Below are 22,408 nucleotides of genomic sequence, written 5' to 3' on the forward strand. Positions count from 1 at the left end.
CGAGGCACCAGGCATTTAAACATGGGTTTGGCGGCGTCTTCACCCGGTAACGAGCACCCGGCGGGCTTCTCCTCTAACGGGCGGCTTCCTTAACAGGTACCGATCACTCGTCCGGCCTCTGCACCCGGCGTATAAGATGACCCCCCTATTTTGGCAGCATGATTTGGGTGTAGAAAGTCGTCTTATACGCCGGAAAATACGGTAGGTACTTTAAACTCAATATAATAATTAGATTTTTTTTATATTTCTCCATTCATTTAGGTGTGACCTATAGCTGGAATATATTTAAGAAAGCACTTTCAGTCCAGATGGGATTCGGGGGGGCGATAATATTCCCAAAGATTAAACAAACTGCAATAAATTCTTTTCCTTATTCTACCCAAAACGGTTTGGAATTTTCTTGAAAATATGGCCAAAGTACAGGTATTTTTTAGAACTCTTTATTTTACACAGTAAAAATAAACATTGGCTCCTAGGAGACTCTCTTGCTGACTCTCTTGTAGGTGAGGTCCTTTACAGTCAGAACCTGAAAGACAATATACAGAGTTTGCTCATTATTAGTCATAAAAATGAAGTACATATACTCTAAACTGACTGATGCCACATACAATTACTTCTGATCAAGCCCAAACAGAATTATTTTAGACCCTTTTCACACTGGGGCGTTTTCAGGCACTTTTGCGCTAAAATTAGCGGCCCGGATTCAGAAAGAATCGCGTATCTTTAGGCGGGCGTAGTGCATCTCATATACGCTATGCCGCCGTAACTTAGAGAGGCGAGTACCGTATTCAGAAAGAACTTGCGCCCTAAGTTACGGCGGCGTAGCGTAAATGGGCCGGCGTAAGCCTGCGTAATTCAAATCATCAAGGCAGTGGGCGTGTTGTATTGAAATGAGCCGTGACCCCCATGTAAATGAGGGGCCGATCAAATGGCGCATGCGCAGAGTCACGTCGCAAATACTCCCTAGGATACGTCGGCTCAATGCTTTGTCGATGTGAACGTAACATACGGCCAGCCCCATTCACATACGACTTACGCAAACGATGTAAAATACGACGCTGTTCCGACGTTTCCGACGTCCATACCTTAACATGACTTACCCCTGCTTTATGAGGGGTAAACTTACGCCGGACGGACGCCTTACGTAAACGGCGTAACTAAATCCGACGGGTGCAAGTACGTTTCTGAATCAGTGTATCTAGCTCATTTGCATATTCTACGCGTAATTCTACGGAAGCGCCCCTAGCGGCCAGCGTAAATATGCACCCAAGATACGACGGCATAAGAGACTTACGTCAGTCGTATCTTGGACAAATTCTGGCTTTGAATCAGGCGCCAAGATAAGACGCCGCACATTCAGACTTACGACGGCGTATCTGGAGCTATGCCGTCGTAAGTTGTTTCTGAATCCGGGCCACTGTCTTTAAAGCGCCTCTCTGCAGCCCCAGTGTGAAAGCCCGAGTGCCTTCACACCCGGGCGCGGCGCTGGCGGGACATTAAAAAAAGTCCTGCAAGCAGCATCTTTGGGGCAGTGCGGGAGCGGTGTATACAGCACTCCTCCACCGCACCCGCCAACCAGAGCCATCTTTAATATTAATTGGACCCTGGCCAGCTAGGCTCACCATGTGCTTTCAGAGGTCCAGGGGTTTGGACTCCCACTCAGATATCAGCTCCTACTACAGCCACTCCCTCCCGAGCATACAGGCTGCATGTGGTAAGGTCAGAGCGCCAATGGAGATCCCGGCCTCGCCCCCTGTGTCCCTGGTGTGCTCTGCTGTGCTATCATCAGGGCCACACTTTGCAGGCAGCTGCTTTGGGCCCCACAACAGACTGGGCCAGGGCCAATTGCCCTGTTAAAGATGGCCCTGCCGCTGACTCTTTCATGTGGTGTTGTCCCTGAGGACCCCCCCCCCACCAACCCATGGAAAACTCTAGAGCTTAAAGTGGAGCTCCACCCTTTTCTGCCTCCTCCCCTCCCTCTGCTGCCATATTTGGCACCTTTTGGTGGGGGGGGGGGGGGCGTAAACTGGTTTTGACGGTTACCGGCTCCCACTTCCGGCTCAGTTTGTCATGGCTAAGTGAGCAGGTAGTTCTAGTTCAACCCCTCTTCCGCGCCCCCCCACAGCCATCCCATTAGGAAAGCGCAGCGCAATTTGAGCATGCGCAGTAGGAAGACGGCTGGGAAGCTGCAAGGCTTCTCTGCTGGTTTCCCTTTAGTCAAGATGGCGGTGGCAGTACCCGAGAGCTGATTCAAGAATCAGCCTGGGTACCCAATAGTAAAACTCAGCAGCTACAGTATTTGTAGCTGCTGACTTTTTTTTTGGGGGGGGGGGCAGTGTGTGTAACTCCGTTGTAATTATATGTCATTGTGAAATTTCAATAAAGTTTATTTTTATTTTTTTCCCCTTACAAAAAGTGATCAGCGCAGTACACCACAGTTGGCATATTGACACTGTTGTCATCCCACCACACATCAGCAGCTGCATTTTTTTTTTTTAAATCAGTAAAATGGTTTATTGTGCCAAAAATATAAGTACGGTACAGAAATATATGTCAGCATACAAAAAACGTTACAAAATAGAATTATTACAAAAAGACTTATACTGTACGCATGCCAGAACAGAGGCACCGGGAGGTTACCTAAACCAGATTCCGCCATTAAAGGAGTTTGAACCATGCCGGGCAGGTGAGAAACCGCCTCTCCCCCCAACACTAACACACACTCGGCCAACGGGCCAAAACTGAAAGTCTGCATTCCACAGTCTGCTTAAGCATTCAGAGTCCTTACCCAACCTTAAGTAGATTCTCCTGACCACATTATATAATCCCCACAGGCGCGTGCCTCAATCATGGTCTAGATTTTATACATTCTTTGACTTAGTCAGACATAGTTTATCATTTTATGTTTTGTACTTCAGGAAGACAGTATCGACTACATCTGCAACAGCCGGGCCATAACCAATCTCGGAGGTGCTAGTCCAGGCGTTTCCAGCCAGGGCTGCCAAATGGAGTTAAATTTCTTGGGGGCATTTCTATGCTGATATGTATAATGTTCTCTCACAATAATAAGGTTTACCTGATCAATCCATTGTTTCTTAGTCGGGACATGTGGGGACAGCCAGAATCTAGCTATCTGTTTCCTTGCTAGGTATAAGAGCCTGATCACCGCTATATTAATAGGTGGAGGGTATACCTCTTCGTCCACGGCACCTAGTATGCATACTATGGGGTCCAGTGGGACCCTAACTTGGAACACCGAGGAGATAACCTCTGTGACACTCCTCCAGAACCGATGTAGCTTAGGGCATCGCCACATCAGGTGAATAAGCGACCCCTCCCCCTCACATAGCTTGGGACACAAGGAAGAGTCCCGTCTTCCCCATCGAAACAGTTGAATAGGCGTACGGTAAACCCTGTGTAGCAGGAACAGGTGAGACAACCTGTGTGACTGCGAGACAGAGGTGAGAGGGCCAGCCTGTAAACAAGTTTCCCAGGTCTCGCCATCAATGTCCCCCAGATCCTCTGTCCACCCTCTTCTGCATGGCAGAGTTGCTGAGTTTTGCACAGACGACAATAGGGAGGAGTATACATGGGATATCATACCCTTTCTTTCCGTGCCAGAGAATACCTCAGTTAAAAGCCTGTGACTAGATAATTGGAGAACTGACACCCGCCCCTGGGTCTGAAGGGCGTGTCTGAGTTGTAGATACCTATAGAATTGTTGTCTAGGTAGACCAAATTCATTTTGTAAATCCTGAAATGATTTAAGCACATTGTTACTATATATCTGAGCAATGTTCTTAATTCCTGCTAGTTTCCAAACCTGAAAACCTTCAAGCCTGAAGACCTCCATCAGGTTTAGGTTGTCCCACAAAGGAGTGTCTGCAAGAAATCCCGAGACACCCAAGGTGGATCTAACCATAGACCACAGCTTCCTAAGGAGGACCACGGTGGGTGCCGCCTGAGGCAGATGCGGAAAACCCGCCTCCAAATTTGCCAAGACCGATGCACTCCCTGAACCCGCTCGCAATAGAGTATCAATTGAGTCATTATCATTGGCCCGCCCCATGCCACACAGATGCTGCAATTGAGAAGCTAAAAAGTAGAACTTAGGATTAGGGACAGCCGCTCCTCCCTGATCTTTATCATATTGTAACGTGGACAATCTAATACGGGCCACTTTTTTTTCCAAATCAGTGATCTAAACAAGGAATCTATCCGGGTGAACCAACGACGAGGTATCCACTGAGGGGAATTATGCATAATATATAGAAGTTGGGGGCCCCACACCATTTTTATTAAATTTATTCTACCTATTACTGATAACGGGAGTTTACACCAGGTATTACAGGTCATTTGTAAGCGTTGGAAAAGGGGCAACAAATTTTCCTCCAAATATTTCTGTGGGTTAGCTGACACCTGAACCCCCAAGTACTTAAAAGATTCCACCACCTTCAATGACCCCGCCGCCTCCGGTAGAGAGGCAACCGGACCATCCACAGGTAAAATAACGGATTTAACCCAATTTATCGAGAACCCCGACAAGGAGCCAAACCGTTGGATCAATTCCATAGCTGCCGTAAGAGATGTATCCACATCTCCCAGATACAACAAAGTATCATCTGCGTAAAGAGAAATCTTCTCTATCTGTTCACCTCTCTCAAAACCAATTATCGCGGGGGAGGACCGTATCTGCGCTGCCAACGGCTCGAGGGCTAGTGCAAAAAGCAGGGGCGATAAAGGACACCCCTGCCTTGTGCCTCTGTAGAGAGGAAAGGGGTCCGTAAGGTCCCCATTCACTCGAAGCCTGGCCGTGGGGGCAGCATAGAGCAGCCGAACCCACCTAATAAAACTGTCACCCAGTCCAAAGCGTCCCAGGACCTCCCATAAATAGGGCCATTCGACGCTGTCAAAGGCTTTGGCAGCGTCTAATGACAGGATCGCCCTCTGGTTCTCATTATCAGCAGGTATCTGTAAATTAAGAAAAAGGCGCCTAATGTTGAGGGCAGTTGACCGAGAAGGAATGAAACCTGATTGGTCTGTATGGATTAGTTTAGTTATTACTTTAGCTAGCCTGGTGGCCAGTACCCTAGCCAGTAGTTTAACGTCTGTTGTCAGTAGTGATATAGGTCTATAGGAGTCAGCACTTTGGGCATCCTTACCAGGCTTCAATAGGAGAACTATTATGGCCTCATTCATGGAGTGGGGCAGGGATCCCCGATCAAACGCATCTACAAACACTTCTTTCAAAAGAGGTATCAGGCCTTCAGAGTAGTGCCCATATACCTCCGCCGGCAAGCCATCTGAGCCCGGAGACTTCCCAGGAGCGGAGAGCGCCAATGCCTCCAGTATTTCATCAGTCGTGAGCGGCGCATTCAATTGCGCCACGTCTGCGGCCGACAAACGCGGGAGGTGACACTGATCCAAAAAGGAGGTAATCTCCTCAGTAGTAGGTGAGACTTTAGAGGAATACACATCAGCATAGAAATCTTTAAATGTGAACAGAACATCCGCATGGGATGAAACCAGTGACCCCGAGACATTAGTAATTGACTATGTGTGGCAAGCCCCTTTGTGTTCTCACCATCATACCCAGCATATGACCCGTGCCCTCCCCGTCCTCAAAGTACTTCTGTTGAAGGAAAAATCTTTTATTCTCCGCCCTGGTCATAGTCACATGCTTAACCATATTCTGACCCTCATTCCATGCCCTTTCGGTATGCTCAGAGGGGGAGTCCACATAAGCTGACTCAGCCCTCTCAGCCTCCCGAAGCACGAATTGTTCCCAAGACTTCGTCCCCGTTTTAATGGAGTTAATAGATCTAATAAACTGGCCCCTCAGAAAGGCCTTAAGAGCATCCCAGAGGACACCCAGGCCCGTGGAATTCCTGTTAACCCTAACAAAATTCACTAGTTCAGTATGAATAGGATCAGGGGTTGGGAACAGCGACATCCAGAAGGGATTAAGCCTCCAGCAAGTGCGCTTAGAGATTCCAGACGCCAGTATCTCAATACATAGAGGCGAGTGGTCAGAGACAGTCCTGGCCTCATACTTTACGGACGAAACCAGGGGAAGCATCTCACTGTTACCCAGGCCCAGATCAATTCTAGAAAGGCCCCTATGCGAGGCGGAGTGGCATGAGTAACATCTCTCCTGTGGGTGAGCGAGCCTCCAGACATCTCTTAACCCCAGCTCCTGCAGAAGCCGAGCAAAAGGCGTCTGGCTCCTTCTTGGTGTGGCCGCCCGCGCAGCAGCTGCATTTTAACGCAATCACTGGTTTGAATGAACCCTTAATGACGTATTAATGATTACAGAGCTGCATTTGTATCTTTTATATGTGCCTAGAGGACATGTATGGACCTTTGCACAAATCTTACATTGGTTAGAAGATCGCCAGAAATTTCGATGGTGGAGGTCACTCCTTTCAGTTTAATAACAAGCTTGCCATCCTCTAGATTGAAGGTAGACTGAAAGAAATATGATAATAGAGAATGTCAACTAATATTTATGTTTTATATAAATAAAATATTTGTAAAAATGACAATAAATAGATGTAAACACATGATGGGAGAAATGTGGAGGCAGTGTCTGGAAATGCTAGTTTTCTGGCTGCAATACTTACTGACATCAGAACAAGCATAGAGATCAGGAAGAGTAGTAATAAGATCTCCCCATCTGTGTACCTTGTCCAGGTCAAGGATACAGAAAGCATTGAAGTCATTGGATAAACATGGTGACCAGGCAATGTGCATTTTCATCAACTGCAGCCTGCATATTTATCCCAGTATAAATATCATTTAAAAATAAAATAAAGTGTGCTTTTTAAACCACAGACTGCAATTTCTGTAATGGCGGTATTAGAAACCTTTTCTACAAACAGGAATATACCATACACATGCTTCAAAGACAATTTCATTTAACATTTGGGTTTTAATTTTGTCTCTTTTATTGTACATTACTGTACTGCTTTGTAGCTGTTGAAAAAATGAGATGCTTATTTTATAATCATTTATGCCTACTTGCAAAAGATTACTTAAAGTGGAGGTTCACCCGAAAACCTTTTTTTTTTTAACATTAGAGTTAGGCCCCATACACACGAGAGAATTTATCCGCGGATACGGTCCAGCGGACCGTTTCCACGGATAAATCCTCTCAAAGATTTCCGCAGATTTCAATGCGATGGAGTGTACACACCATCGCATTGAAATCCGCGCGGAAATCCTCTGGCGATGACGTGTCGCGCCGTCGCCGCGATTATGACGCGGCGACGGGCGCGACGCTGTCATATAAAGAATTCCACGCATGCGTCAAATCATTACGACGCGTGCGGGGAATCCCTTTGGACGGATGGATCCGGTGAGTCTGTACAGACGAGCGGATCCATCCGTTGGAATGGATTCCAGCAGATGGATTTGTTGTGCATGTCAGCAAATATCCGATCTGCTGGAATCCATCCCAGGGGAGATATATCCGCGGAAACAGATCCGCTGGCGTGTACACACCATAGGATTTATCCGCAGAAACCCATTTGCTGGGATTTATCTGCGGATGGATTCTATCGTGTGTATGGGGCCTAAGGCTCGGTTTGTCTAGGGGAATCGGGTGTTTTTTTTACAATCGAAGCTGTACTTACCGTTTTAGAGATACATCTTCTCCGCCGCTTCTGGGTATGGGCTGCGGGACTGGGCATTCCTACTTGATTGACAGGCTTCCGACAGGCTTCCGACGGTCGCATACATCGCGTCACGATTTTCCGAAAGTAGCCGAACGTCGGTGCGCAGGCGCCGTATAGAGCCGCACCGACTTTCGGCTACTCGTGACGCGATAGATGCGACTGTCGGAAGACTGTCAATCAAGTAGGAACGCCCGCTCCCGAAGACCATACCCGGAAGCGGCGGAGAAGATCGCTCTCTAAAACGGTAAGTACTGCTCGGATTTTAGAAAAACTACCCGATTCCCCTAGACAAAATGAGCATGAATCTAATCTTAAATTTTTTTTTTTCGGGTGAACTCCCACTTTAAGAAGCTAGTTTTGTTTCTCAAAATACATGTAAACCACAAGCTAGTTTTGTTTCTTATCTAAGTTTGTTATGCCGCGTACACACGGTCGTTTTTTGTCTTAGAAAAAAACTTTGTTTTTTATCATGAAAAAAAACGACGTTTTTCAAACTTCATTTTAAAAAACGACGTTGCCTACACACCATCGTTTTTTCAAAAAGCTCTAGCAAAGCGCAGTTACGTACAGCACCTACGACGGCACTCTGTTCCATTCAAGCTTGCGTCATAACTTGCTTCTGAGCATGCATGGGTTTAAAAACGTAGTTTTAGCCCACACACGGTCATTTTTTATGACACAAAAAACGACATTTTGAAAAACGACATAAAAAATTGAAGCATGTTCAATTTTTTTTTGGGTCGTTTTTTAGAAGACAAAAAACGATGTTAAATACGGTATACGCCGATAAATACGGTAATGTGGATTTCCTCTCACTTCCTGTTTGTCTATGGGATGGGAAGGTAAATCTTCCATACAGGACAAAAAATAAACCGACAGGGCTTATCCAATGCTATCCAAAATGGGGAAAAAAACAACAACGTTTCGGCTATAGTTCTACTTCAACAAAACTATGCAATATGAGGACAAATCTAAACAGTTCATTGCATTTTTATCCAATCAGGCACTACATAGCTGATATTAGATCGAAAGAAGATTGTACAATCAGATTTTATATATGGTCAGCATTAGATTTGCCAAAACAATGAAATATAAGCAGAATGAAGTATAACTTTTGAATACAGCTTCACATCCATACCTTAATCTTCTCACCGGAGGGCGTTTCTACCTCGGTCTCCTCGCCAATATTGAAGTCATTATGTAGGACTTTGGGTCCTGTGGTCACTGTGATCTCAAAGTGATTCCCGGTCTGCTTAATTACTGTCACGCTCTTCACATCTTTTCCTTTCTGGATCAACTCTTCAGGAAGACCTGCAGAAAAACAGAGATCCCGTGTTCTTCAGACAAACTGGTCTACAGATGTGGATGACCACGCTGACCATTCATACCTCTCAGCACCTTCATTATATCCTAAATGTAGGTACCATTAGGTACACCATGCAGTCCCAGCAGATATCAGCCTCTTAAAGCCTTTTATAGGCTGCAGTAATGGCTGGACGGTGCCCTTCTACCTCCATCCGTACCTAAACGCTGGAGCCTCATGCACTGGGGCTCAACACCTCGAGGCCTGAATGCTCATGTGTTTAGGGCAGGGGTCTCAAACTGGCGGCCCTCCAGCTGTTGCGCAACTACAAGTCCCATCATGCCTCTGCCTAAGGGAGTCATGCTTATAACTGTCAGCCTTGCAATGCCTCATGGTAAATTCGCAACAGCTGGAGGGACGCCAGTTTGAAACCCCTGTTTAAGAGTATTTAATCTGCCCCTGGATGCAGAATTCTATCTACCGTATTTTCCAGCGTATAAGACGACTTTTTACACCCGAATTTCACAGCCAAAAACCGGGGGTCGTCTTATACGCCGGGTAGAGCAGCTGCTCACTCGATTTCAGCCCGCCAGGCGCTCTGTAAGTCTGTATTCTGTATATTGTGCCGCTCAGCCAATCCCGATGCACTCTGTTGATGACAGAGCATGCTAAGCCTGCTTGTATTGGAGTAATAACCTCTGCCAATCCAAGCAGGCTTAGCATGCTCTGTCATCAACACAGTGCATCGGGATTGGCTGAGCGGCGCATATACAGACTACATACAGCACCCGGCGGCGGCGGGCATTTTCGTTTTGAAAAGGCATTCCATACAGCATTACAAAGCACCCGGCGGCGGCGGCGGTGGGGGTCATCTAATACGGTGAGTAGACCATAAAACCACTGTTTCTTGCAGTGTATTAGGGGGTCGTCTTATACAGGGAGTGCAGAATTATTAGGCAAGTTGTATTTTTGAGGATTCATTTTATTATTGAACAACAACCATGTTCTCAATGAACCCAAAAAACTCATTAATATCAAAGCTGAATATTTTTGGAAGTAGTTTTTAGTTTGTTTTTAGTTTTAGCTATTTTAGGGGGATATCTGTGTGTGCAGGTGACTATTACTGTGCATAATTATTAGGCAACTTAACAAAAAAAAATATATACCCATTTCAATTATTTATTTTTACCAGTGAAACCAATATAACATCTCAACATTCACAAATATACATTTCTGACATTCAAAAACAAAACAAAAACAAATCAGTGACCAATATAGCCACCTTTCTTTGCAAGGACACTCAAAAGCCTGCCATCCATGGATTCTGTCAGTGTTTTGATCTGTTCACCATCAACATTGCGTGCAGCAGCAACCGCAGCCTCCCAGACACTGTTCAGAGAGGTGTACTGTTTTCCCTCCTTGTAAATCTCACATTTAATGATGGACCACAGGTTCTCAATGGGGTTCAGATCAGGTGAACAAGGAGGCCATGTCATTAGTTTTTCTTCTTTTATACCCTTTCTTGCCAGCCACGCTGTGGAGTACTTGGGCGCGTGTGATGGAGCATTGTCCTGCATGAAAATCATGTTTTTCTTGAAGGATGCAGACTTCTTCCTGTACCACTGCTCGAAGAAGGTGTCTTCCAGAAACTGGCAGTAGGACTGGGAGTTGAGCTTGACTCCATCCTCAACCCGAAAAGGCCCCACAAGCTCATCTTTGATGATACCAGCCCAAACCAGTACTCCACCTCCACCTTGCTGGCGTCTGAGTCGGACTGGAGCTCTCTGCCCTTTACCAATCCAGCCACGGGCCCATCCATCTGGCCCATCAAGACTCACTCTCATTTCATCAGTCCATAAAACCTTAGAAAAATCAGTCTTGAGATATTTCTTGGCCCAGTCTTGACGTTTCAGCTTGTGTGTCTTGTTCAGTGGTGGTCGTCTTTCAGCCTTTCTTACCTTGGCCATGTCTCTGAGTATTGCACACCTTGTGCTTTTGGGCACTCCAGTGATGTTGCAGCTCTGAAATATGGCCAAACTGGTGGCAAGTGGCATCTTGGCAGCTGCACGCTTGACTTTTCTCAGTTCATGGGCAGTTATTTTGCGCCTTGGTTTTTCCACACGCTTCTTGCGACCCTGTTGACTATTTTGAATGAAACGCTTGATTGTTCGATGATCACGCTTCAGAAGCTTTGCAATTTTAAGAGTGCTGCATCCCTCTGCAAGATATCTCACTATTTTTGACTTTTCTGAGCCTGTCAAGTCCTTCTTTTGACCCATTTTGCCAAAGGAAAGGAAGTTGACTAATAATTATGCACACCTGATATAGGGTGTTGATGTCATTAGACCACACCCCTTCTCATTACAGAGATGCACATCACCTAATATGCTTAATTGGTAGTAGGCTTTCGAGCCTATACAGCTTGGAGTAAGACAACATGCATAAAGAGGATGATGTGGTCAAAATACTCATTTGCCTAATAATTCCCTGTATGCCGAGTTGTCTTATACGCCGGCAAATACGGTACTCTAAACTAAACGCACCTAAAAAAAAACACACACGGTATGCATTTTACCAGTTAAAAACCATTACATTCATTTACGGTTTATGAAATGTCCTACAGTATACATACAGTATAATCACAGGTCTGTGTGGCTAAGCCTAAGGCTCTTTTCACATGGGCACCATTCATCCCATTTCAGTAGGGTATTCTAGACCAATGAAAATACTATGACTAAAACTAAATTGAATTTTGATGTCAAAATTAACAGTGGTTATCTATCACAATGACTAAATCGATGTCTTTAGTGCATGTTCAAATCTTAATACCATAAACAGATGTGATTTTTAATCCAGGAGTATAGAAGGAGTTTGGCAATTCTTAAAGTATAACTGAAGGCAAGCCTTTTTTTAGTTTAGGATAGCGTGGAGATTGATTAGAACCCCTGTTAGGCTTTATTGCGGTCTGTGCCCCCATTAGGGAGATTCACCCTCTCCCTTTGTCCAAGTCCAAAGAAAATCCGACAACAGACCGTTGTCCACGGGAAATTTTAAAGCCTGCCATAAAACATTTGTCTGCGGAAAATCCGACAATTGTCCGATGGAGCACACAAATGGTCGGATTTTTCGCCAACAGGCTGTCAACACACAATTCCCGTTTGAAAATCCGATCGTGTGTACAAGGCTTAAAAGTGTACTGGAGATTTTAGATGACTAAAATTCAACCAACACAAGTCAGATGACTAAAATTTAACTACCGTATTTACCGGGGTATAGCGCGCTCCCGCGTATAGCGCGCACCCCTAAACTTGACCCGGATTCCTGTGAAAAAAAGATTTTTTGTACTTACAGTTTTGGTGTCTTCCGCGGCGTCCATCGGCGGCCTCGTCGGGTCCGGCGTCCGTCTGTGGCTTCGGGTGTCATCTTCGTCGGGTTCGGCGTCCTTCTGCGGCGTCCTCGCGTCCTCCCCGCTCGTTTCCCGCGCCGAGTTTGAATACTGCGCCGACATATACCGAGCGCAGTACACTTGTGTATCGTCGGGCAGGCTCGGCTACTCTCGCGCTGACGTCCTGTACGTCCAGGACGTCAGCGCGAGAGGCGCCGAAACTGCCCGAAGATACAAAAGTGTACTGCGCTCGGTATATGCCGGCGCAGTATTCAAATTCTGCGCGGGAAAGCGGGTATCGGCGTATACCGCGCACCCACGATTTTGCCCTGATTTTCAGGGCAAAATAGTGCGCGGTATACGCCGATAAATACGGTAAAATGGCATTTTAGTCAAAAGATGATTAAAGCCAAATCAAAATTTGAAGCGATTGTCAAAATTAACACTGGTTTTATATATATATATATATATATATATATATATATATATATATATATATATATCTCACAATGACTAAACCTGTAGTATTGAGTGAATAATGAGTTTGGAAATTCTAAGGCCCGGTACACACGAGCAAACATGTACGATGAAAGCGGTCCGTCGGACCGTTTTCACCGTACATGTCTGCCAGAGGGCTTCTGTACGATGGTTGTACTAACCATCGTACAGAAGTCCGCGCGTAAACAATACGCGGGGCGTGTCCGCGTCATCGCCGCAAAGATGACGCGGCGATGACGCGGAGACGTGGGCGGGCCTGCCATTTAAAGGCTTCCACGCATGCGTCGAAGTCATTCGACGCATGCGAGGGACGGCGGGCGCCTGGACATGTACGGTAGGTCTGTACTGACGACCGTACATGTCCGAGCGGGCAGGATTCCAGCGGACGGTTTTAAAACTCGTCCAGGAATATTTGCCCGCTGGGAAAAGGCCCGGCGGGCAAATGTTTGCTGGAATTCGGCCCGCTCGCGCCTACACACGACCGAACATGTATGCTGAAACTGGCCCGCGGACCAGTTTCAGCATACATGTTTGGTCGTGTGTACGGGGCCTTAGAGAAATGCGTAAAATAATGCATTACAAGTTAACTAAACCCATTCAATTTTTGTAGACTAAAATGTACTGCAGGTTTTAGTCGACTAAAAAATGTAATTTTAGTCAAAAGACTGACTAAAACGAATGACATTTTGACATCAAAATTAACACTGCACGTCAGTAAAGGGGACTTGGTTGCAACGTTTTTGCGCTTGGACTAGGGGACTTGAACAGGTCCTGATGTGGGCAGATATAGGCGGGCGCAAGTCCACCTGCATATGGTCATTCATAGGGATAAATTGCAGTCTGGTTTTGACCTGTGTATTTGTATTCATGGGTTGAAAATGAACAGCCAGAATGCCTGTGTGAAAGGAAGATGGCTTAGTTCTTTCCATAACATCGGATTCTTATAGCATGTAATTGGTTGTGCAAATGTAACAAACCAGCAGATATACAGATAATTGGCTTCTGTATTGGCTTAGTGCCATGCATATCCTTTCAATCTCAATTTCTTGCAAATAGAAGTACTATTACACACATACACATATTAACCTCACGTACCTATGTTCTGCTTTTATGTTATTGGATACCATGCAGTTCATTAAGATCAGTCTGTTTAAGTAGCTTATGCAATGATCTTATGGAGTAATCTTTCAGAAATGAAAAACTACAGGTAACTGCGATCCAATAACGGCAGATTAGTCACAATGAACGTTGGTTTAGAAGCCACATTTCAGTGCCAGTTCTGGGACGATTTGAAAGACATCTGTGCAGGTTCATGCACAGATGTCTATTGAAATCGCCCCAAAAAGTCGCCAAATATAGTGCAGAAACTACTTTTGTAAATCGGTGTGGCGCCAATTGGGACAGTGCCGTTGCTGGCAATAGGCTGCGATTAGGCATGCAAATCGTGTCGATGTGAATGGGGACTCAAAGCAAGATGGATTAGAACTATGGACACTCCACCCCAGGTATAGTCAAACATGTTGGCAGCATAGGTTCAATCAGCCACTTTATGTCTATCTGACCCCCCATTCCCCTCATTACTTGTTGTGCGGTTACAGGGAAATTGAAGCCCAACTCCAGGACACGTTAAAATGATCCCTAGCAGTGGGACTGGGGGGCACTGCAAGAGTTTATTGCTCATTCAGGACTAGAGGGACTTACTTCCCCAATACTCTGCTCCCTCACACTGCTAGACAAGTCCCTGAATCATCTGCTACTCTACACTCCTGCAGTCTCATGTTTATACCTACCTGCTCTGTGTAAGGGTTTTGCACAGACACACAGAAGCCCAGATCCTCCTCTTCTGCGGTGCCCCGTTGGTGCTCCTGGCTCCTCCCCTTCATCGGGCGCCCCCACAGAGAGCTGCTTTCCCTGGGGGCAACCATGCGGGCTTGCTCCCGAGTCCCGCTGCTGCATACGTTGACAGACAGAGGGACTCAGACCCACCCCCCCACTCCTGTGTCGCTGGATTTAATTGACAGCAGCGGGAGCCAATGGCTTGTGCACATCGCTGGATTGCATCTGGCTCAGGTAAGAAAAAGAGGGGCTCTGGGGGGCAGCTGCAGCAAAGAAAGTTTTTCATCTTAATGCATAGAATACATTAAGGTGAAAAACCTTGACATTTTACAACTCCTTTAATTAGACCCCAATGCAAGGGATCATTTTAAAAAAATTACTGGAGCTGGGTTTAATGAGAATCTACCTGAAGCAGTTGCACATAATTATTATTTTATTTTTTTGGACAGAATTTTTAGGGCTTGTCATACATTATACAATTTTTCTTTAGATCAGTGGTGGCCTGTCAACCAGGGGTGCAGGGGCACTGGTCCCTCAATCCATGCGCACGGCCCCTAATCTCCATACAGGAGCGCCGGACACATGGATTTCAATGTTTTTTTTTTGTTTGTTGTGAAGCACGTGATTAGAGCCGGAGGCTCTGCGCCCCGAGCCCACCCTCGCCGGAAGTCTTTGGGGGTGTGCAAGTAAAGTGAGGGGGCCAGGTCTTTCCCCCCCCCCCAGAATATTGACCACCAGCTGCCACTGCTATAGATTTACCAAAGCCATATAATATGAGGTCAAACCTAAAAGCTTTCAATTTGTATGCAACCAGGCAGGCCCTTGCACTACATGGTTGAAGACAAAATCAAAAGAAAACTGAATAAGAAAAATTGTATAATGTATGGCCAGCTTTACTCTTCGTCCACTGTACCCAAAACCAGATATTGGGCTAACTGGTTTCTAATGTAATAAAGAGATGATAGGTACATGCTAAGATGCTACACACTACTTTCCTGGTGCCTCCATTGCAGCATACCAATGGTTGGATGCTCTGCCCTCGTCCAACCCACAGGGCCACTTAAACCCTATAAAAAAAGAGCTGTTCCCCCCTCAGGCATTATTTTTTCTGTCCTCATTCCTGCAGGATAATAGATCAGCCCTACCTCACCATCATATGGTGCGACCATTGCAGGCTCATGCTCTCCTGCAGTACGGAGTCCCATAACTTGGGCTGCTAAAGGCGCCAGATAAGTATGGGAGCCCGTTTTTCTGTGGATCTTTTTGGGGCCAGTTAAGGGATCCAGGAGCTTTGCTATCCTCCTCTCTTTTTCCATTAGCGGCATGTCTCACCTTTTACATATGAGCAGGGTCTCTTTTTTCACCTTTCTTGTCTCCCCTGAAACAATTTGTCGGGCGGCTAGTTGGTCTTCCTTCAACGCCTTTGTGACGCACTATAGCTTAGATCCAGCGGTCCTTACTTCCCGGAATTTTGGGAGAAAGACCTTACAACTATCAGTTCTGTAATCTCATTCAAATTCTTCTTGCAGTACCCTCCCTTTAAGCAAGTGTTTTACCATTGGTATGCTGCCATGGAGGCACCAGGAAAATGGAAAATTGAATACTCACCTTTCCGTAATTTTCCTTTCCTGGTGCCTACCCATTGCAGCATACACCCTCCCTTCTATAATCCTTGAAGTTCTGAAGACTAGTTACAAGAATGCCTGACGGGGGAACAGCTTTTTTATAGAGTTTAAGTGGTCCTGTGGGTTGGACGAGGGCGGAGCATCCAACCATTGGTATGCTGCCATGGGTAGGCACCAGGAAAGGAAAATTACGGAAAGGTGGGTATTCAATTTTCCGTTATCAAAGTGCCCCAGCCAATATAGTCCTACTATAATCTATAGGAGTAGACATATTAAGACATGTTAAAAATTAGAAAAAAAAAAACCCATACCAGATTACCCAGCCCTCACCCATTGAACATAAATGAGGCATGTTGAAATCAGGAATATAGTCAAGAACCCCGCTGTCTGGCAATCAGTTGGTGGAGTGGCCTCCAATGATATTTAAATCGGCACAGAATGTGCCTGTTGTACAATGTTTGGATTCACGGGTTTGCCACTAAAGATCGAGCACGTAACAGGTCAACTAAATGAAGAATACACATTTTCTTGCACTTTGTCCTGGGATGCAATCCACATCGGAGTAGGGTTTCCACATCATCCCTTTAATCCAGGACACACATTAATCACACAGGTACTGGGGCTGATTAAGGTGGTAACTAAACTCACTCGGTGCCTTATCTGCATTGCATCAGCCTCAGAACCTTTGTAATTTAATATGTGTCCTGGATTGAAGGGATGATGAGGCAACCCTACATCGGAGCCGCTGCGGAGATTTGTGAACCGCCTCCATAGAGAGCCGGTCACAATCTCCTGCTATGGGAATTGGATGAGGAAAAACCTGCATTAGGTGTGAACCCAGCCTGACAGACTTTCGTTTTCTATAGACTCAGCCAAGGGTTGAATGGTGCCCAATAAACACATTCTTCTCTACAATTAGCCCCCTGTGCACACCTGAGTAATTTGAAGCAGGTTAACAAAAGGGCTTAATTGATCAACACCAGATTTCCATTCTATTGTGCCTGTTGATGTGTTGTCGCTCAAAACTCAGAAAACTTACCAGAGCTTCTAAAAGCTGGTCATACATTATAAAATGTTCTTGTTCAATTTCCTTCAGATGTACCATCAACTATGTAGTGCAAGGGCCTGCCTGATTGCATGCAAATTGGAAAGTGTTTAGGTGTGACCTCATTATATGGTTTTGGTAAATCTAAAGAAAAGAAATAGAAATTATTGTACAAGAACAATGTATAGTGTATGGTCTAGGGTTGCCACTCCATCCCTTTAAACCCGAACACATATTAATTACACAGGTTTTGTGGCTGATTAAGGTGGTAATTAAACACACTTGCCTTATGCCTTATCTGCATTAAATCAGCCTCAGAACCTGTGTAATCCATATGTGTTCAGGTTTAAAGGGATGAGGTGGCAACCCTAATATGGTCAGCTTTAGGGACATGAGCATTTTTTTTTGGCCCCAGTTGTGCCTGGAAAACACGCAATCCACCAACTGGTCACAACTGGGGCCAAAAAAAATGCTCATGTCCTTAAAGCTGACCATTCTAGAATTGCCACCTCCCTTTAAACCCGAACACATATGGATTACACAGGTTCTGAGGCTGATTTAATGCAGATAAGGCACCAAGTGAGTTTAATTATCACCTTAATCAGCCACAGAACCTGTGTAATTAATGTGTGTCCTGGATTAAAGGGATGATGTAGCAACCCTACTCCGATTAGGGTTGCCACCTCATCCCTTTAAAACAGAACACATAGTAATTACACAGGTTCTGTGGCTGATTAAGGTGGTAATCAAACTCACTTGGTGCCTTATCTGCATTAAATTAGCCTCAGAACCTGTGTAATTACTATGTGTTCTGTTTTAAAGGGATGAGGTGGCAACCCTAACTCCGATGCAAATTGCATCCCAGGACAAAGTGCAAGAAAAACTGTATTCTTCATTTAGTTGACCTGTAACATGCTCCATCTTTAGTGGCAAACCCATGACACTAAAAATTGTACAACAATTGTTTTATGCATTTGCATTAGTGTTTTTTTATTTTTTTTATGAAAAATCAGGGAAATTCAATGGGGAGTATTGTTAAAGAACACCAAAAAGCCATGTTAACGATTTAACAATACTCCCCATTGAATTTCCCTGATTTTTCATGAAAAAAAAACAAAAAAAACAACCACAAATGCATAAAAAAATAACTTCAACCAAACATACAAGAAAACTGAAGCTAGCAAACGTCCACAAAATTTAAGCCCATGCCTTGCCCTCTATTGTATTTCTTATATGAAAATGTATAAATAATCATTGAGATAAAGTTAAACATTATTACCAACGGCTTTCATGAAAGCCTCAAAGTTCTCCTGGGACTGAAGCTCATAGGTTCCTGTAAAAGCCATCTTAGAAGGAAGGGTTGGTGATCTTCTGCTCCTATGGAAAGTCAAAGAGAGAATGTGTCGCCTCTTCCTTTGCTTCTCCTTTATGTAATCTCTATGATCAGCAATTAGGTGACGTAATCTTCTTTACAATCTGCTTTACAATGAGGTTCAATTTCAGCTACTGCCTTGCAGTGCATTTGTTATGCTAAGCACAATGCCATCACTTCTTGTGGTAAAAATGGTTAGATCGTCACTTGCACACCTGCACAGTATAGAAGCATAAAGCATAGACGCTATGCATTCAATACAGGGCGTTTCCTATGACCAGTATATAGACACAAAAGAGAACTGACAAACCAGTCATGGTCAATGGCATTAAAAAGAAAAGAAAAAATGTGTACCTAACAAAATTTTCTAATGCATACAAGCCATGTGGTAATAGCAATAAGCTTTTCACTATGGGGTTTAAAGGGGTTGCAAAGGTTGTTTTTTTTAAATAACAAACATGCAGGGGCGGACTGACAACTCATGGGGCCCCCGGGCAATAGAAGATTATGGGGCCCCCAGGCTTACAGATGGCCACCAAGCCAGGTGGCAGTGCAGAGGCGGGGCAGCTAAAATCTCGGGATTTTCACATGAAAAGCATGTAGGTTTTGGACATAACAGGGACAGATGTAAAAAAAACACAGATTTTTACATATTGTCCCTGGTTTTAATGAGCCTGGCAACCCTGATGGGACCCCCTAGTGGCATGGGGCCCTGGGGCAGTGCCCGAGTTCCTCAATGGTCAGTCCGCCCCTGCAAACATGTTATGCTTGCCTCCACTGTGCAGTTCATTTTGCACAGAGTGGCCCCGACCCTCGTCTTCTGGGGTCCCTCGGCCGCTGTCTCAGCTCCTCCCCGCAAGAGCTAACCCCCTTCATTGGAAGCGCTCTCCCAAAGGGGGTTAGCTTGCAGGCGCGCTCCCTTGATACAGCCGGCGGCCATAGCCACTGATTGTATCACTCGGCCACCCGGCGCGCTGCGTCATTGATTAGATTGACAGCAGTGGGAGCCAATGGCTGCGCTGCTATCAATCTCCAATGAAGAGCCGAGAACAGCCAAGAAGATTGGGGCCAGTAGCCAGCGTGTTCGCGGCGCGGGACTTTCGAGGGCTCAGGAAAGTAAACCGGGGGGCTGGGGGCATGGGCGTCCGCTCAATAGGGCAAGGGGGGTTGTTTGCCCCCCCTGGAATCGCTAGGGAGAGCCAGGAGCAGGGCTGAACTGGCCCTGGGGCCGCTTTAAGCGGCGACTGCAGCACTCCCCTCCTTCTGTCCTCCAGGGCTCGTATCGTATGTCATGGAGCTGTGTCGGTGTGCAAGGTCCCGCCCCCCTAGTTCGGCTCGTCTGATAGTCTTCTAGTGTTCCACCTATCACACAAGCCGAACTAGGGGGTCGGGACCTTGCACACAGACCCAGCTCCATGACATACGATACGAGCGCCAGAGGACAGAGGAAGCGCCGTTTTATATCGTTTACCAGGCCTGTGCTTTGTTTGTTGCCACAGGTAACACTAGACTATTTTCTGATGTATTTTTAGCAAGTCTGGAAACGCAGAGCAAACACAACACAGAGTTGTAGCCTACGGCATAGTTTCTAGTTGTCCCTTATTTAGAGTGCCTGTCCCTCTTCTGGAATCAAATCCATTTGTCCTTCATTCCAAAAGGTTCCTCTTTTAGACCTGAAATAAATATACTGTCAATATAGTGTAGTGTTTCAGTCAAGGGAAAGGGGTGCTGTGTAATGTAAAGGGGTCCAGTGATGCAGGGTGCTGTGTAATGTAATGGGGTCCGTTGATGCAGGGTGCTGTGGTAATGTAAAGGGGTCCAGTGATGCAGTGATCATCTTTTAGACCTTAAATAAATATACTGTCAATATAGTGTAGTGTTTCAGTCAAGGGAAAGGGGTGCTGTGTAATGTAAAGGGGTCCAGAGGTGTGGGGTGCTGTGTAATGTAAAGGGGTCCAGTGATGTAGTTGTGGAGAGGGGGTACACAGTAGTGACAAAGAGATATTGAAAGATGCAGGAGGCACAGTGGGGTGTTTTTACATTTTAACGTGGGGGGGGGGGGGGGCGCTTTTAACCCCCGCTAGCGAAGGGGTTTAAAGGTCAAAGAAAGGGTAAAATGGAACTGCAGAGCAAATACAACACAGAGTTGTAGCCTACGGCATAGTTTCTAGTTGTCCCTTATTTAGAGTGCCTGTACCTCTTCTGGAATCAAATCCATTTGTCCTTTATTCCAAAAGGTTCCTCTTTTAGACCTGAAATAAATATACTGTCAATATAGTGTAGTGTTTCAGTCAAGGGAAAGGGGTGCTGTGTAATGTAAAGGGGTCCAGTGATGCAGGGTGCTGTGTAATGTAAAGGGGTCCAGTGATGCAGGGTGCTGTGTAATCTAAAGGGGTCCAGTGATGCAGGGTGCTGTGGTAATGTAAAGGGGTCCAGTGATGCAGTGATCCTCTTTTAGACCTGAAAAAAAAATATACTGTCAATATAGTGTAGTGTTTTAGTCAAGGGAAAGGGGTGCTGTGTAATGTAAAGGGGTCCAGTGATGCAGGGTGCTGTGTAATGTAAAGGGGTCCAGAGCTGTGGGGTGCTGTGTAATGTAAAGGGGTCCAGAGGTGCAGTTGTGGAGAGGGGGTACACAGTAGTGACAAAGAGATATTGAAAGATGCAGGGGGCACAGTGGGGTGTTTTTACATTGTAACGTGGGGGGGCGCTTTTAACCCCCGCAAGCGAAGGGGGTTAAAGGTCGAAGAAAGGGTAAAATGTGACTGTGTTTTGCTGCTGCCGAAGCGCCGCCTCCTGAAATAAATTCAGCGGACGCCCATGGCTGGGGGGCTTGTAAGCATCGGATGTTTTTTCACCTTAATGCATAGGAGGCATAAAGGTGAAAAAACGTGAAGCTACAACCCCTTTCATTAATAAAACTGGATAATGAAAAATCTGGTGCTGCTGTGCATGTTAACCAATCAGCATATAACTTGAGCTTTTTCAATTAAAGTGGTTGTAAACCATGGGTGCTCAACCTGTGGCCCTTCAGCTGTTGCAGAACTGCAAGTCTCATGAGGCATTGCAAGGCTGGCAGTTACAAGCATGACTCCCAAAGGCTGAGGCGTGATGGGACTTATAGTTCCACAACATCTGGAGGGCCGCAGGTTGAGCACCCATGATGTAAACCAGGGGTCCTCAAACTATGGCCCTCCAGTTGTTCAGGAACTACAATTCCCATCATGCCTAGTCATGTCTGTGAATGTCAGAGTTTCGCAATGCCTCATGGGAGGTGTAGTTCCGCAACAGCTGGAGGGCCGTAGTTTTAAGATCCCTGATGTAAACCCTCCATACACCCAGTGAAGTGAACAGCCTCAGATGATACACAGAGATGAACCAAATCTCCCTACATAGGATTTACATCCCTATCTGTTGTCTTCACATTTATATGCTGTTTAGAAAGTTCAGATTGTATTAGGAAATGTTGTCTACCTGTTTAACACAGAGTGTGATGTCTGGGCATACAGCCAAGATAGCTAACATTGCTTATTGGAGAAAAGGCACACACCCCCTCTCCTCATAGGCAGAGACTCTCAGATGTGTTTTGTAACAGGGACAGCTCCCTGCTAATCCATTTATACCAACCTCCCCAGACAGAAATTCCAGTCTGCTTTCATATGTGTCCA

At 45.6% G+C, this 22,408-nt stretch overlaps 1 protein-coding gene across 1 annotated transcript; it reads right to left on the bottom strand.

Moving 5' to 3' along the window:
* Nucleotides 1-424: 424 nt before the first annotated feature.
* On the bottom strand, nucleotides 425-18,824 carry LOC120924474 (fatty acid-binding protein 1, liver-like). The gene is made up of 4 exons (XM_040335461.1): nucleotides 18,648-18,824; nucleotides 8,815-8,987; nucleotides 6,379-6,468; nucleotides 425-526 (listed from the first exon to the last, which is right to left on the bottom strand). Exons 1-4 carry the CDS (start codon nucleotides 18,712-18,714, stop codon nucleotides 473-475), a joined length of 384 nt encoding a protein of 127 aa, XP_040191395.1. The 5' UTR covers nucleotides 18,715-18,824; the 3' UTR covers nucleotides 425-472.
* Between the last annotated feature and the right edge of the window lie 3,584 nt (nucleotides 18,825-22,408).

This window comes from Rana temporaria, chromosome 1 (assembly GCF_905171775.1).
Source record: "Rana temporaria chromosome 1, aRanTem1.1, whole genome shotgun sequence".
In the NCBI taxonomy this organism is placed as follows: Eukaryota; Metazoa; Chordata; class Amphibia; order Anura; family Ranidae; genus Rana; species Rana temporaria.

Bases quoted from the DNA above. Each gene is read 5' to 3' on its own strand.
- LOC120924474 (XM_040335461.1), bottom strand. From the start codon at position 18,714: ATGGCTTTTACAGGAACCTATGAGCTTCAGTCCCAGGAGAACTTTGAG. The intron at 8,988-18,647 runs GTAATAATGTTT...GTTTTTCTGCAG, and splicing joins GGCTTTCATGAAAGCCGTTG to GTCTTCCTGAAGAGTTGATC. The intron at 527-6,378 runs GTAAGATTTGTG...ATTGTCTTTCAG, and splicing joins CTGGCGATCTTCTAACCAAT to GTTCTGACTGTAAAGGACCT.